This window comes from Solanum stenotomum, chromosome 6 (genome assembly GCF_019186545.1).
Source record: "Solanum stenotomum isolate F172 chromosome 6, ASM1918654v1, whole genome shotgun sequence".
Classification (NCBI taxonomy): domain Eukaryota; kingdom Viridiplantae; phylum Streptophyta; class Magnoliopsida; order Solanales; family Solanaceae; genus Solanum; species Solanum stenotomum.
In genome coordinates, this window is record NC_064287.1 from 31,819,103 (window position 1) to 31,831,213 (window position 12,111).

At 30.6% G+C, this 12,111-nt stretch overlaps 1 protein-coding gene across 1 annotated transcript; it reads left to right on the plus strand.

Moving 5' to 3' along the window:
- Window positions 1-1,547: 1,547 nt before the first annotated feature.
- Window positions 1,548-11,836, plus strand: LOC125868106 (uncharacterized). The gene is made up of 7 exons (XM_049548710.1): window positions 1,548-2,252; window positions 2,457-2,720; window positions 9,226-9,742; window positions 10,147-10,346; window positions 10,703-10,815; window positions 10,908-11,048; window positions 11,333-11,836. Exons 1-7 carry the CDS (start codon window positions 1,743-1,745, stop codon window positions 11,412-11,414), a joined length of 1,827 nt encoding a protein of 608 aa, XP_049404667.1. The 5' UTR covers window positions 1,548-1,742; the 3' UTR covers window positions 11,415-11,836.
- The last annotated feature ends 275 nt before the right edge of the window (window positions 11,837-12,111 follow it).

The following is a 12,111-nucleotide window of genomic DNA, read 5'->3' on the forward strand; positions in this document are numbered from 1 at the left end:
CAAATCAGCGATTGCCATTGCCAAGAATCCAGTCAACCATGAAAGATCGAAGCGTATTTCCATCAAGTATCATTTTATCCGAGCAGCACAAGACAAAGACAAAATCCAGTTGCATTATTGCTAGACAAGAGAACAACTTGTTGACATCTTCACCAAAGCACTTCCTAGAGAAAAAAATTGCTATCTTCAAGAACACATTGAGTTGTCAAGCAAATGCATTAAGGTGCATTCACACCTTTGATTTTTAATCTTCCAATATTGTCTCTTAATTTTTCAAAAAGTCTTTTACGATTTTGTGATACATGTATCTAGTAAATTATGATACATGTATCTAGTTATTTGTGCAAGACTTTTCATTTTATATTTTGAGTAATATAAATAGAGATGTAGCTGATGATTGTAATCATCTCAAGCGGTTGTAAGTAGCCTATATAAAACTTGAGCATTCTCTAAAGAAAATATTCTCCTTTTATCATATTATCATCATATCATATATTATTATAAGTGGGAAGCTCCAAAGTGGAAAGTTGAATTACCATTTTGCCCCTCTACTAAATTAAAATTTGATTAAATATAAATATTTTAATTATATAATGGTAGAATTTGAAGTCCTTAAGCCCTTTAATAATTAAATTATCAGTTTCTTGATAAATGAACAATTGATATTGCTTTTAATCCTAATCATAAATCTCATAATGGAAGAATTTGAAAAGTTATGCTATGGAAAGTCATTTATCACCTTAATGTAGAAATCAATTTCAAAATTAAAATTTGAATTTAAAGGGTCATTTCCTAATGATATTTAAAAACCAACTTACAAAGATGGAAGCTCACAATAGAAAATCGAATTAACGAAATTGCACAATTCAACATGAGAAGATAAGAGAGTAAGAACTTGCAAGTGAGGATAACCAAAAAAAATGCTGAAAATTGATAATCAAGAAGAAAAAATAGCAGCAGAAAAAAAGAGAATAAATTTTATACATGTGTAGTATTAAATAGTGAATAGTCTTATGTTGATATATTCTCTCTAACAATAACAAAGTTTTCTTTTTAGAGTATGAGGACTTTCTTTGCAATATTCTCAACTTTTGTTCTTGCTTTCGTTCTCCATTATAGAATTTTTCTTCCATGAAGCATTTAAAATTGTATGGGTGGTTGGACTTGAAGTATAGATATCAATTTAAGGTATATTTAGAAATTTTCTTATTGTGCATTTAAATGAGAACCATTAATCATTTTTGTTATTCATTTTTGCACATACTAATATATCATATGTTTGGACCTGATAACATAAAAATGTAACTCATTATTTTAATTACCAAACTAAATTTTGCAGGTTCATCAAATGTCTAATCATTTGACATACAATAAATAAGTTATTTGAATACATTGATTGTTCATCGATTTTAAATTATATTTTTTGTTTGAATAGCTTGTGATACTGATTAAAATGTGATTTTGACAGTAATTCATACGTTTCACAGGCGTCCAGGACTAGTATTTATGACTAGTATTTCTTATAAGGCCAGAGTTGTTTCAATTGTACTTGGTGCCTAATTTTCTGGTAAAAGGAACAAATTGTGGTTCAATTTCAAAAGGCAGATGCTCTTCCTGAACCAGAGGATATGCCTTGAATAAAACAAGAAAAATATCAGTCAATTTGGAAGGTTGTAGAAAGATATTTTCCCTCCAAGCTTCTTATCCCACCAAGCTTCTTGTCTAAAAATCAAGCTATAGCAATGGCATCCACTTTTTCTTCTTTACAAACCATTAATTCTTCAATAACCAATTTCCCTTGTGTACCAATTATAAAGAAACCAAAGTTGCATATTTCCTTGTCAAAAACGTCGATTTCTTCTCTTAGAGTAGAGTGTTGTAGTATTAGTACAAAGACATACAATGAGGATGAAGAAATGGATAAGATTAGAAGGCTACAAAATGGATCGGATGTTCGTGGTGTGGCCTTGCAAGGTGAGAAAGGTAGAAGTGTAAATCTTACACCACCTGCTGTTGAGGCAATAGCAGAAAGCTTTGGTGAATGGGTGATTAAAGGGTTGAACAATAAGGAGAAAGTTGTTATGGTTTCTCTTGGAAAAGACCCTCGAATTTCGGGTAATACATTGAGTGTTGCTGTATTTTCTGGGCTTGCTAGGGCTGGTTGCATGGTCTTTGACATGGGACTTGCAACAACACCAGCATGCTTCATGAGCACTATTCTTCCTCCATGTCAATATGATGCCTCAATAATGGTACGTAGAAGAATTACTCTCATTGTTTGTTTTTACTTCATGACCACAATGGACATTGCATTCCCTTTAAAAAAAAATTAAAAGAAGGAAGTGCATATTTCTCTATATTAAATGGACTTAAGAAATGACATTTGATAACTCTTTAATTCCAACTGACTTTTTTAAGATCATAAGATTAAAAAATATTTTCTTACTTGGATGCAGATGACTGCTTCTCACTTACCCTACACTCGAAATGGTCTTAAATTCTTCACAAAAAAAGGAGGTTTAACGTCAGTGGAAGTGGAGGAAATATGCGAAGAAGCAGCTCGTAAATATGCAACCAGGTTCACAAAAGTGTCAACGACACTACCGACGCGTCCGACTAAGGTAGATTTCATGAGCAGTTACGCGAAGCATCTACGAGATATTATAAAAGAAAGAGTGAACCATCCTAACCATTATGACACTCCCCTCAAAGGATTTCAGGTTCTTCTCTATTTTACTTATATCTTTTGTTTTATTGCATGTCCCTCACACAAACCTTATCTAACTACATGAGGACAATAGTGACCATAAAACTTAATTCATATCCTTTTTTTTGGACTTTCTAACTCTTTCACCTCCTTTTTATTACTGCCTAGTCCACCATAAAATTAAAATATACTACATATTTCATTACACAACTAAAGTATAACTTACCTATATATTAAAAAAAAAAAACACCAAGTTACACCCAATTATATATGACCTTAGTTTAAAAATGGGTGGTCTTCAAATACTTAGCCATGGAGTGAAACTAAACATCAACCCTTTTTAGGAGGTCAGGTCATGAGGTGAGAAAGTGTTATGTTAGTCATGGGGACTTTTTTCAATTGCTATTTTGCTTCATTACTAAAATTGACATTTACAAAACTCTATGGACATCAATTTAATATAAAAATATTTTTTTAACATGAAAAATTATGTATCGAAATCTTAAAATTCGGTATATATATATATATATATATATATATATTACTTTTCCCAGAATTGGCTTGAAAAGCCAGTCTTCCAGTCGTTTGTTCTGGGTCTCAAAAACAATATAAAAAATAAAATAAAATCATAAGTCAAATAAATGAAAGAAAAAATTATATTCATGAATTTAACGCTAATATGTTGCTATCACTCTTAACTAAAAGAAAATATTTAGTAGTTCATCGCTAATTCGTCGCTAATATGTTGCTATCACGGCGTAAAAATGATTTTTTCTAAATTTGAAATATTTTTTAATATCAATTTTTTTTAAAAAAATTGACGGGGGTGGCCTAGGGGTGGGGTAGGGGTAGAGAGTGACGTAAAAATGAAATTTTTTAAATTTGAAATATATTTTAAAAATGATTTTTTTAAAAAAATTGACCGGGGGGGGGGGGGGGTGGTGTCAAGGTATGGAGTAGGGTAAAAAATGAAATTTTAGAAATGGGTGGCAAGGGTTGGTTGAGGAAAAAAAAATCTTAAAATTTGAAATATTTTTTAAAAATAATTTTTAATTTTTTTTTATTGTTTTGAGGAGTGGGTTTGGTTTGGGGGTAAGGGTAGGGGTAAAAAATATTTGAAATTTTAAAAATAAGAAAATTTATAAATTTAATTTATTTTTTTTGGATGGGGAGGGTTGAGTATGGGATAGGGTAAGAAAAAATATTGTAATTTAAGGATGAAGTAAAGTACTTTTGAAAAATGTTTTCTTTAATTTTTGAAGGGAAGTCGGTTTCCTTAAATTTGAAGAAAATGAGTTGATTTAAAAAGCATTTAAAATAACCAAACATGAAAAAATTAAAAAACATTTTTCAGAAAATGTTTTCTTTCATACCAAACACACCCATAATCTTTTGTTAAATACCCTACAAGCTTTACGTGTGACTTGTGAGTAGCCCAAAAATACTTCTCCATTACTCTTGACATCAATTTTTTCTAGAGATTCCTTTTCATTATTATTAATAAAACATTTAGGGGTCGTTTGGTATAAAGATTAATAATGCAGGGATTAGTAATGCTGGGATTAGTATGCAGAGATTAATAGTGCAGGGATTAGTAATACATGGTTTATTTTTATCAAGTGTTTGGTTCATTATTTCCCACTTCATCTTGTGTTTGGATTAAAACTTTATAAAAAACTTCTTTCCAATTATACCCTTGAATTATTATGTAATTGAGTTAAGGTAAATAATTGTTGGACAATATTATTTTTTTATGGCCTTCTAACTAGCTATGAGAAGAACAATTTTGTTGTCATGTTTGTCTTTTTTTCCACTTAAATTATTTGAGGATAAATAATTATCATCTTAGCAAATTGTTCACTTACAAAATGTCAATTTTCAATTTAAAAAAGATAAACTATATATCACTTTAAAAATTGAAAAGGCGGTAAACAATAGTAAAATTGAATAAATCATCTACATTTATACATAAAAATTGCAAGTTGTAGTTTTAATATGTATGCAATTTTATAAATTGTTCAAAATAAAAATAAAATAATATATATATATATATATATATATATATATATTGTATTAATTTATATTGGATTTATTTAGTAACAAACAACTCTCTCTAAATAATTTGCAAGCTAATTTATAAATAAATTTACTAGTACAAATATAAAACATAAAATAAACAAAATAATTAAAATGATTTGAGAGATATTTTTATCTTTACATAAACTTATCCCATGATATTATATCCTATGTATTACTAATACCTCCAAATAGAAGGTATTAATAATACATCCTATAATACCCCTTACATCCAAAGAATCTAATGACTTATACTTGGCTTTGTACATTTGAATAAATCATAGGAAATTTTTTCTAGAAGTGGTCAAGTCATGCATCTATTAAATTATGTAACATCAGAGTTATAGCTTCAACCCATTAATGACTAGCTGGATTGATAGAAATCATTATGATTATAGCTATGTATTCAAAGATCCCATTTTTCCTTTCAGCCACTTTATTTTACTATGGAGCCCTAGGTATAAAGAAGTTTGATCAGAATCATGAGTGGTACAATATTATAGTATTAATTTTGTATTTTCAAACTCTGTTCCTTGGTTAGATCTTATTGATGTAAGTTGATTTCCTAGAATCTTTTCCAACTTTGTTACTAAAGTACTCCCTTGTCTCTAATTACTTGTATATTTATGCTTTAATAATTGTCCCTTATTACTTGTCCATTTTGACAAATTAAGAAAGGACAATTTTTTTACCTATTATGCCCTCAATTAATTACTTTAAAAAAGGTAAAACTTTTGAAAATCTTAAGTTTTTAATTCACCTGCTTCATAATTAATAGGGATAAAATGGTAAACTCATTATGTTTATATTATTTTCTTAATAAGTGTATCAATTCAAAAGTGGACAAGTATTTAGGGACATGGGAGTATTAAATACTTCAAAAGCATCTTTGTATGTGGTTGCAACTTCACCTGACTACTACTAGGTCCAGCTAGACTATAAGGAACTAAACAATGGCTTGCTTTGGGGACCAATATCTAAATTTGGAAAGAATTTTTTTGGTAGAAAATATAATAATTTTTTTTATCTTTTAATGTGGAAATTGTTGTGATGATTGAAATAGATTTTAGGTAATTGTAATATCCTTTCTTATGTGGCAATCTAGTTTGTTGCTTCATTTATATCCCAATAACTAACATGAACTCACATTATATCTATATCTATCTATATTATTTTAAAAGCATGAACTCCTAACTTGAATGTTAAATTACTATAATATCCCTAATTTAGGTTGTGGATTTTTCGATGAGTTGTGACTTTTCCGATAAATTGTGACTTTTTCCAAAGGGTTGTGATTTTTCGATGAGTTGTGACTTTTCCAATGAATTGTGACTTTTTCAATAAGTTTTGACTTTTCCAAAGGGTTGTGACTTCTCGAAAAGGTCATGACTTTTCAGATAAGACACAAAAAACACTTGGTCATACTACTCTTTGTTGACTATAATTAGAGGAGCTTCCTCTCATTTTTCAACCACAATTTTTTTTTAAAATCTTCTACTCTTCTTCTTGCATTTAGAATTTTTTTGTTTGATTTATTGACGTCGAGTGAGTTCGAAGTTTAGCGGATTATGGGGCACTATTCTGATGAAGTAAATCATTCTATCCTAATAGGGTATATTTCATAACTTCGAGTACTTGAGGAAAATAATTTTAATTATAAAATATTTATTTTTTTGCTTAATATATACATTAGTATGTAATGTTCCAATACATGAAGTTAACATGATGTAGTCTAATTTCATTTGTTTTTGTTAACAATTTCTCTTGTGATGTAATATATGTTTCTGAATATATTTTTCCAAAATTTAATGAATTTTCATGATTTGTTTTTTTTAATGCTCAAGACAAAAAAATGAATTTATTTATCAATGCTACTTATGTGATTGAGATTGTCAAGAAATTTGCTTCAAAATAGTTATTACTATATAAACATTGTCCTTTTGTTTTACTTATTTACTATTTCTTGATATTTAAGTATTTTTGACGAAGAGAAGTTCATATGACTTGTAATAACGCAAGTTGAAGTTTGTATTAATTTAATTATTATTTTTTATTTGATAGCTAATTTTATAAGATAAATATTTTCATTAATGCAAATATATATTTGTATTTGGGTAGGTATTTTTATTTAAATTAAAGTATTATATATGTCACAAATGTATTATCAAGTTAACAAGGTCTTCTAACTTCAAAATATATTATTTTAAAATATTTCGAGTTATTTTTATTTTAAAAGAAAAAACACTCACAACAAATGTGAAAATATGTGAATATATATATGAATCATTAAAAATTAATTATTTACAAAATAAATTTTATATTCAGTAATATGGAATAAACATTTACATTTAGTCCCTACACTAAATTAAAATCTAATAACTAAAAAAAATAGTAACATTAATTAAAAGTCGTATTTATTTATGTACGTATAAAATTTATTAGAAATTCAACTATTGCACGTTAATTCTTCAGCTATAACATTATAAATTCTCTTAGTTATTACTAATTATTGCAAATGTTGTTCACACTTTTTTACATTACCTTAACTACATGTTGTTACGAATGTAACTCCCGAAGGATCGACCACTATTCTAAATACCGCGCTTAGAAAGAATAACTTTGAAGCCACGTTTAGAATGGCCAGCACCTTTTGAGAAGAATTGCCTTCCTTTAGCTGGCTTCGCCCTATCTATTCATCCTTGAAGAGATGATAAAAGAGAGAAATACCGCTTTGCGAGATGAAAAAGACCGCTAGGCGAGTCTGGTCGAACAGAGACGAAAGTCGGCCATAGTGATTCGGGAGTCCCGTGTGGAAGTAACCCACAACCCCCTACTCTACAAAACAAAGATGTTGAGTCAACAATCATCGAGAGGGGTACCACCAAGCGAGATCGAGACCAGCCCCTTGTATAGGTATAGGGTTCCAATCCTAGGAAACTAACCTCGTAGCTCACTTAGATCAATCAGTTCAAGGTTGCTTGAGCAACAACCACCTTGTGTCCCAACCTTCTCGACTAGGTATAATATTATGAATTCCATAGTTACATTAATTATATTTCTATCTTTCATCTTTCCTTATATTAACTTTTGACCAATAATTTTTCATATTATTACACCGCCCCTATATATGTGATAACTTGCTGTTGTTATTTTTCCTTTGACGAATCATACTTGGTTGAATAAATTGAAATAATTTACAAGTATATGAATTATATATTTATTGGGTGTAAGATGAATAGGTGATTATATGTATGATTTCACACATAGAATATATTCTTTAATTTTAATTTTAGTCTTTCTGGTAAAAAAAAAAAAAACTTTCTCAGTTAACTATGGACAGTCGGATAACTATATTTGATTTATTTACACAGTCAATTAATCGAGAAGTCAAGTATGAGAGCCAGCAACAAGAACGTCATCTTTTATGTTGTAACTGATAAAATAAAAATTAATATACAAAAAATAGTTCTAAAAGATAAAATATAGTTATTCTCTTCACATGTTCATATGGCATCTAAAGAGTTTAACGTGGAATACACGTTCAAAACACATCTGGTTAGATGAGATGACAAGAAAAATACACAGCAAATATCATCTATAACGTAATATTAGTGAGATACGACTACTTACATGATTGAACTTCATCAAATTGAAATAAATATATACATTATTGTATTTAACTAATAAGAATTTTCATTGACGATCTTCATATAGGTTCGCGTGAATAAAAGATATAAATGATAATCCACACTGAACATTCACAAAAGAATCTGCAATATTATTTTGTGCTAAGCTCTTCGCCTAAATAGGTAATACTATTTACTATAACATATATTTTCTGAATTGGTAATCACGTGCAACGCACGTGTCAAAAAATTAGTATATATATGTGATCAAAGATTGAAAATGCAGATAATTGTTAATGTTGGAAATGGATCAGGAGGGAGTTTTACATGGGATGTGTTAGATCAAGCTTTATTCTCACTTTACTCAAATGTGATCTGGTTCAATTTACTGGCTTGATTAATTTTAAGGAATGTACAGTAGTACTACTGTTAAGATATCCCACTTCGGTAGATGGACGGAAATTTGATCTCCTTATATAGACAAACCTCTCTTCATTAGCTAGCTTTTGGGATTGAGTTAGGCCTATGTGTTATATTTTTACATACTATCAGAGTCAGACTCATCTTGATTTGTTATTCCACCGATGATAGGGCCCTTATTTAGAAGTGTTCACCCTCAAGTTGAGGTCTGGGCGTGCGGTGTTAAGATTTCCCGCATCGGTAAAGAGATAAGAATCTGGTCCCCTTATATGGACTTAGACAAACCTCCCTTCATGAGCTAGCTTTAGGGTTGAAAATGCAGATACTTGTATCATTATTTGTGGCTAGTGAAATTGTTTTTTCTATCATTTATGTGATGAAAGGTTGAAAATGCAGATAATTGTAAATGCTGGAAATGGATCAGGAGGGTTCTTTACATGGGATGTGTTAGACAAGCTTGGTGCAGACACATTTGGATCTCTCCACCTAAATCCAGATGGAATGTTCCCTAACCACATCCCTAACCCAGAGGACAAAATAGCCATGTCCTTAACAAGAGCCGCTGTGCTTGAAAACAATGCTGATCTCGGTATTGTTTTTGATACAGATGTTGATCGTAGTGGTGTAGTAGATAGTGAAGGAAATCCTATCAATGGTGACAGGCTCATTGCACTAATGTCTGCAATTGTTCTCAAGGAACATCCTGGAACCACTATTGTCACTGATGCTCGTACAAGTATGGCCTTAACTAAATTTATTACAAATAAAGGAGGCCAACATTGCTTGTATCGAGTTGGTTATAGGAATGTCATTGACAAAGGTGTCAATCTTAACAAGGATGGTGTTGAAACACATCTCATGATGGAAACTAGTGGCCATGGTGCTTTGAAAGAAAATCACTTTCTTGATGATGGTAAAAATTAACTACTTTCTAATTTTCAATTATTTAAAGTAGGGAAAAAGGACAAATATACCCCGAACTATCGTAAATGGTATATAAATACCCTCCGTCATACTTTTGGGACATTGGTGCCCCTTCCGTCCAAAAACTAGAACCTATATACCATTCACTCTAACGGAAGACTAAATAGGGATACATGGTGCAATCTTATCCATCGGGTCAGCGGATAAAATTATGACACGTGTATGTCCGTTAGTATAAAGGGTATATATGTTCTAGTTTTTGGACGTCAGGGACACCAATGTTCCAAAAGTATGACGGAGAGTATCTACATACCATTTATGATAATTCGGGGGTATATTTGTCCTTTTTCCCTTTTAAATATACTTCTTTCATGGCTCCTTTTTTATTTCTAGGTGCTTACATGGTTGTGAAAATTATCATTGAAATGGTTAGAATGAAGCTTGAGGGATCAGAAAAAGGCATTGGTAGTCTCATAAAAGATCTTGAAGAGCCATTAGAGTCGGCGGAACTTAGAATGGTTGTCCTTTCTGAGCCTAGATATGCTAAGGCAAAAGCATTTGAAGCCATTGAAGCATTCAGAACCTATATTGAGGTATATTTTTGATTAGTTGGTGAAAGAATGTGAACGCTTTCATATCACATAATTGATTGGGAAAGAATTTCTATATAACTTCCTTTCTTTCATCACGTATAAAAAAAAACCTTAAAGTTGTCTAACTCAGTTGTTGACGTGTGTAACCTCACTCATCTAAAAAAAAAGTTTAAATTGTTAGAGAGTATATATATTTGATTCTTCATTTGATAATGGACGACAATGAGATTTGCCTCAGGTCTTTTGTATGCTCTCATACCATGTATATTAAAGTACATCTCATCTAAAAGTTGTTATATGGAGCGCGCCTACTTTTATTTACTATATTAAGCAAATGTGTGTTCTTCACCTTTTAGCAAGGAAGTTTACCAGGATGGGAACTTGATGCTTGTGGAGATTGTTGGGTAAGTGATGGTTGTCTTGTTGACACTAATGATGATCCAACTGCAATTGATGCTTATATGTATAGGTAATAATTAATCTCATAAATTATAAGACAAAAATTTACAATATACTTTAAAGTATTGGACATTACCCAAGGAAATGTTGACTTATATTCAGGGCCAAAGTTTCATCAGAAGGAAATGAGGAACATGGATGGGTTCACCTTCGACAAAGTATCCACAATCCAAATATTGCTGTTAATATGCAATCCACAGTTCCTGGTGGATGCCAATACATGGCAAAAGTTCTAAGAGACCGGTACGTTCTTTTGTGCTACCTTATTTTCTTTTGTTGGGTTTTACCGCTACCTCTTTAATGGTTGATCCGTTTTATCTTGGGAGGATTTAATCTGCAACTTCGAGTACTTGAGGGGATTAAATTTCTTAAGGACACATAGTGGGTTCTGTGGACTCGGATAGTTCTTTGTGTTTTCTTTTCATCTTTTATTATTTTTGGTTTGCTAATCTCAATACAGGAGATAACATCTTTTTGGTTTATCGTTTAACAGTTTGAATGATCACACATTTCTTATGTTTAATTAGGTTTCTCTTGCCTAGTGGAATGGACAAAATACTTGATGTCACTCAAATTGATAAGTATGCTACAAGTGGAAATCTAAGCTAAGATGCTTAAGTTCATGCTTCAAATTAAGCTATCATGTGTGTCAATAATGTTCAATACACTCTATTCAATGGGAAAAAAATGAGAAACAAGAAAAGAAGAAGAAGAAAAAGAGTGTGAAAGTGTATTCTTCCTTAATGGACTTGGATATTCGTATACCTTTTTCACTATTGCATATTATACTCGGTGGTGGATCCAAGATTTGAAGGTTGTGGACGCTTCATTTTTTACGTTGAATTGTTACCATTCACATAGTATAAGTTTGAGAACTATTTGAATGCATCATGAAAAAGATTAATGAGGAAACTATGTTTGATATTGCCATCACAACAGAAGATCTCTAGTCACAAATTACAATTGTACTCCATGAATTTTTGTATGTTGAAATGGAAATGTGCAATAACAACATCACTTGAACGTGTGAATATCTTACGTTTAACATAGACAAATTAAACAACATTATAAATGTATAAAATTTATTTGTTATGTAGTTTATCGATGAAAAAATTTGTGATTCAGTGAAGAGAGTGTGGAGCATAGTTCAAATAATTAGAGCACGTAACTATAAATCTCTGTATCAAACTTTAGACAAAAAATAGTGTTATACTTGGTGATTTTTTTCATATTTTAAATACAAATTAATCACAATATTATTGCTTACTGTTCTGAATATCTTACACATTATTGTCACGATCCGAAA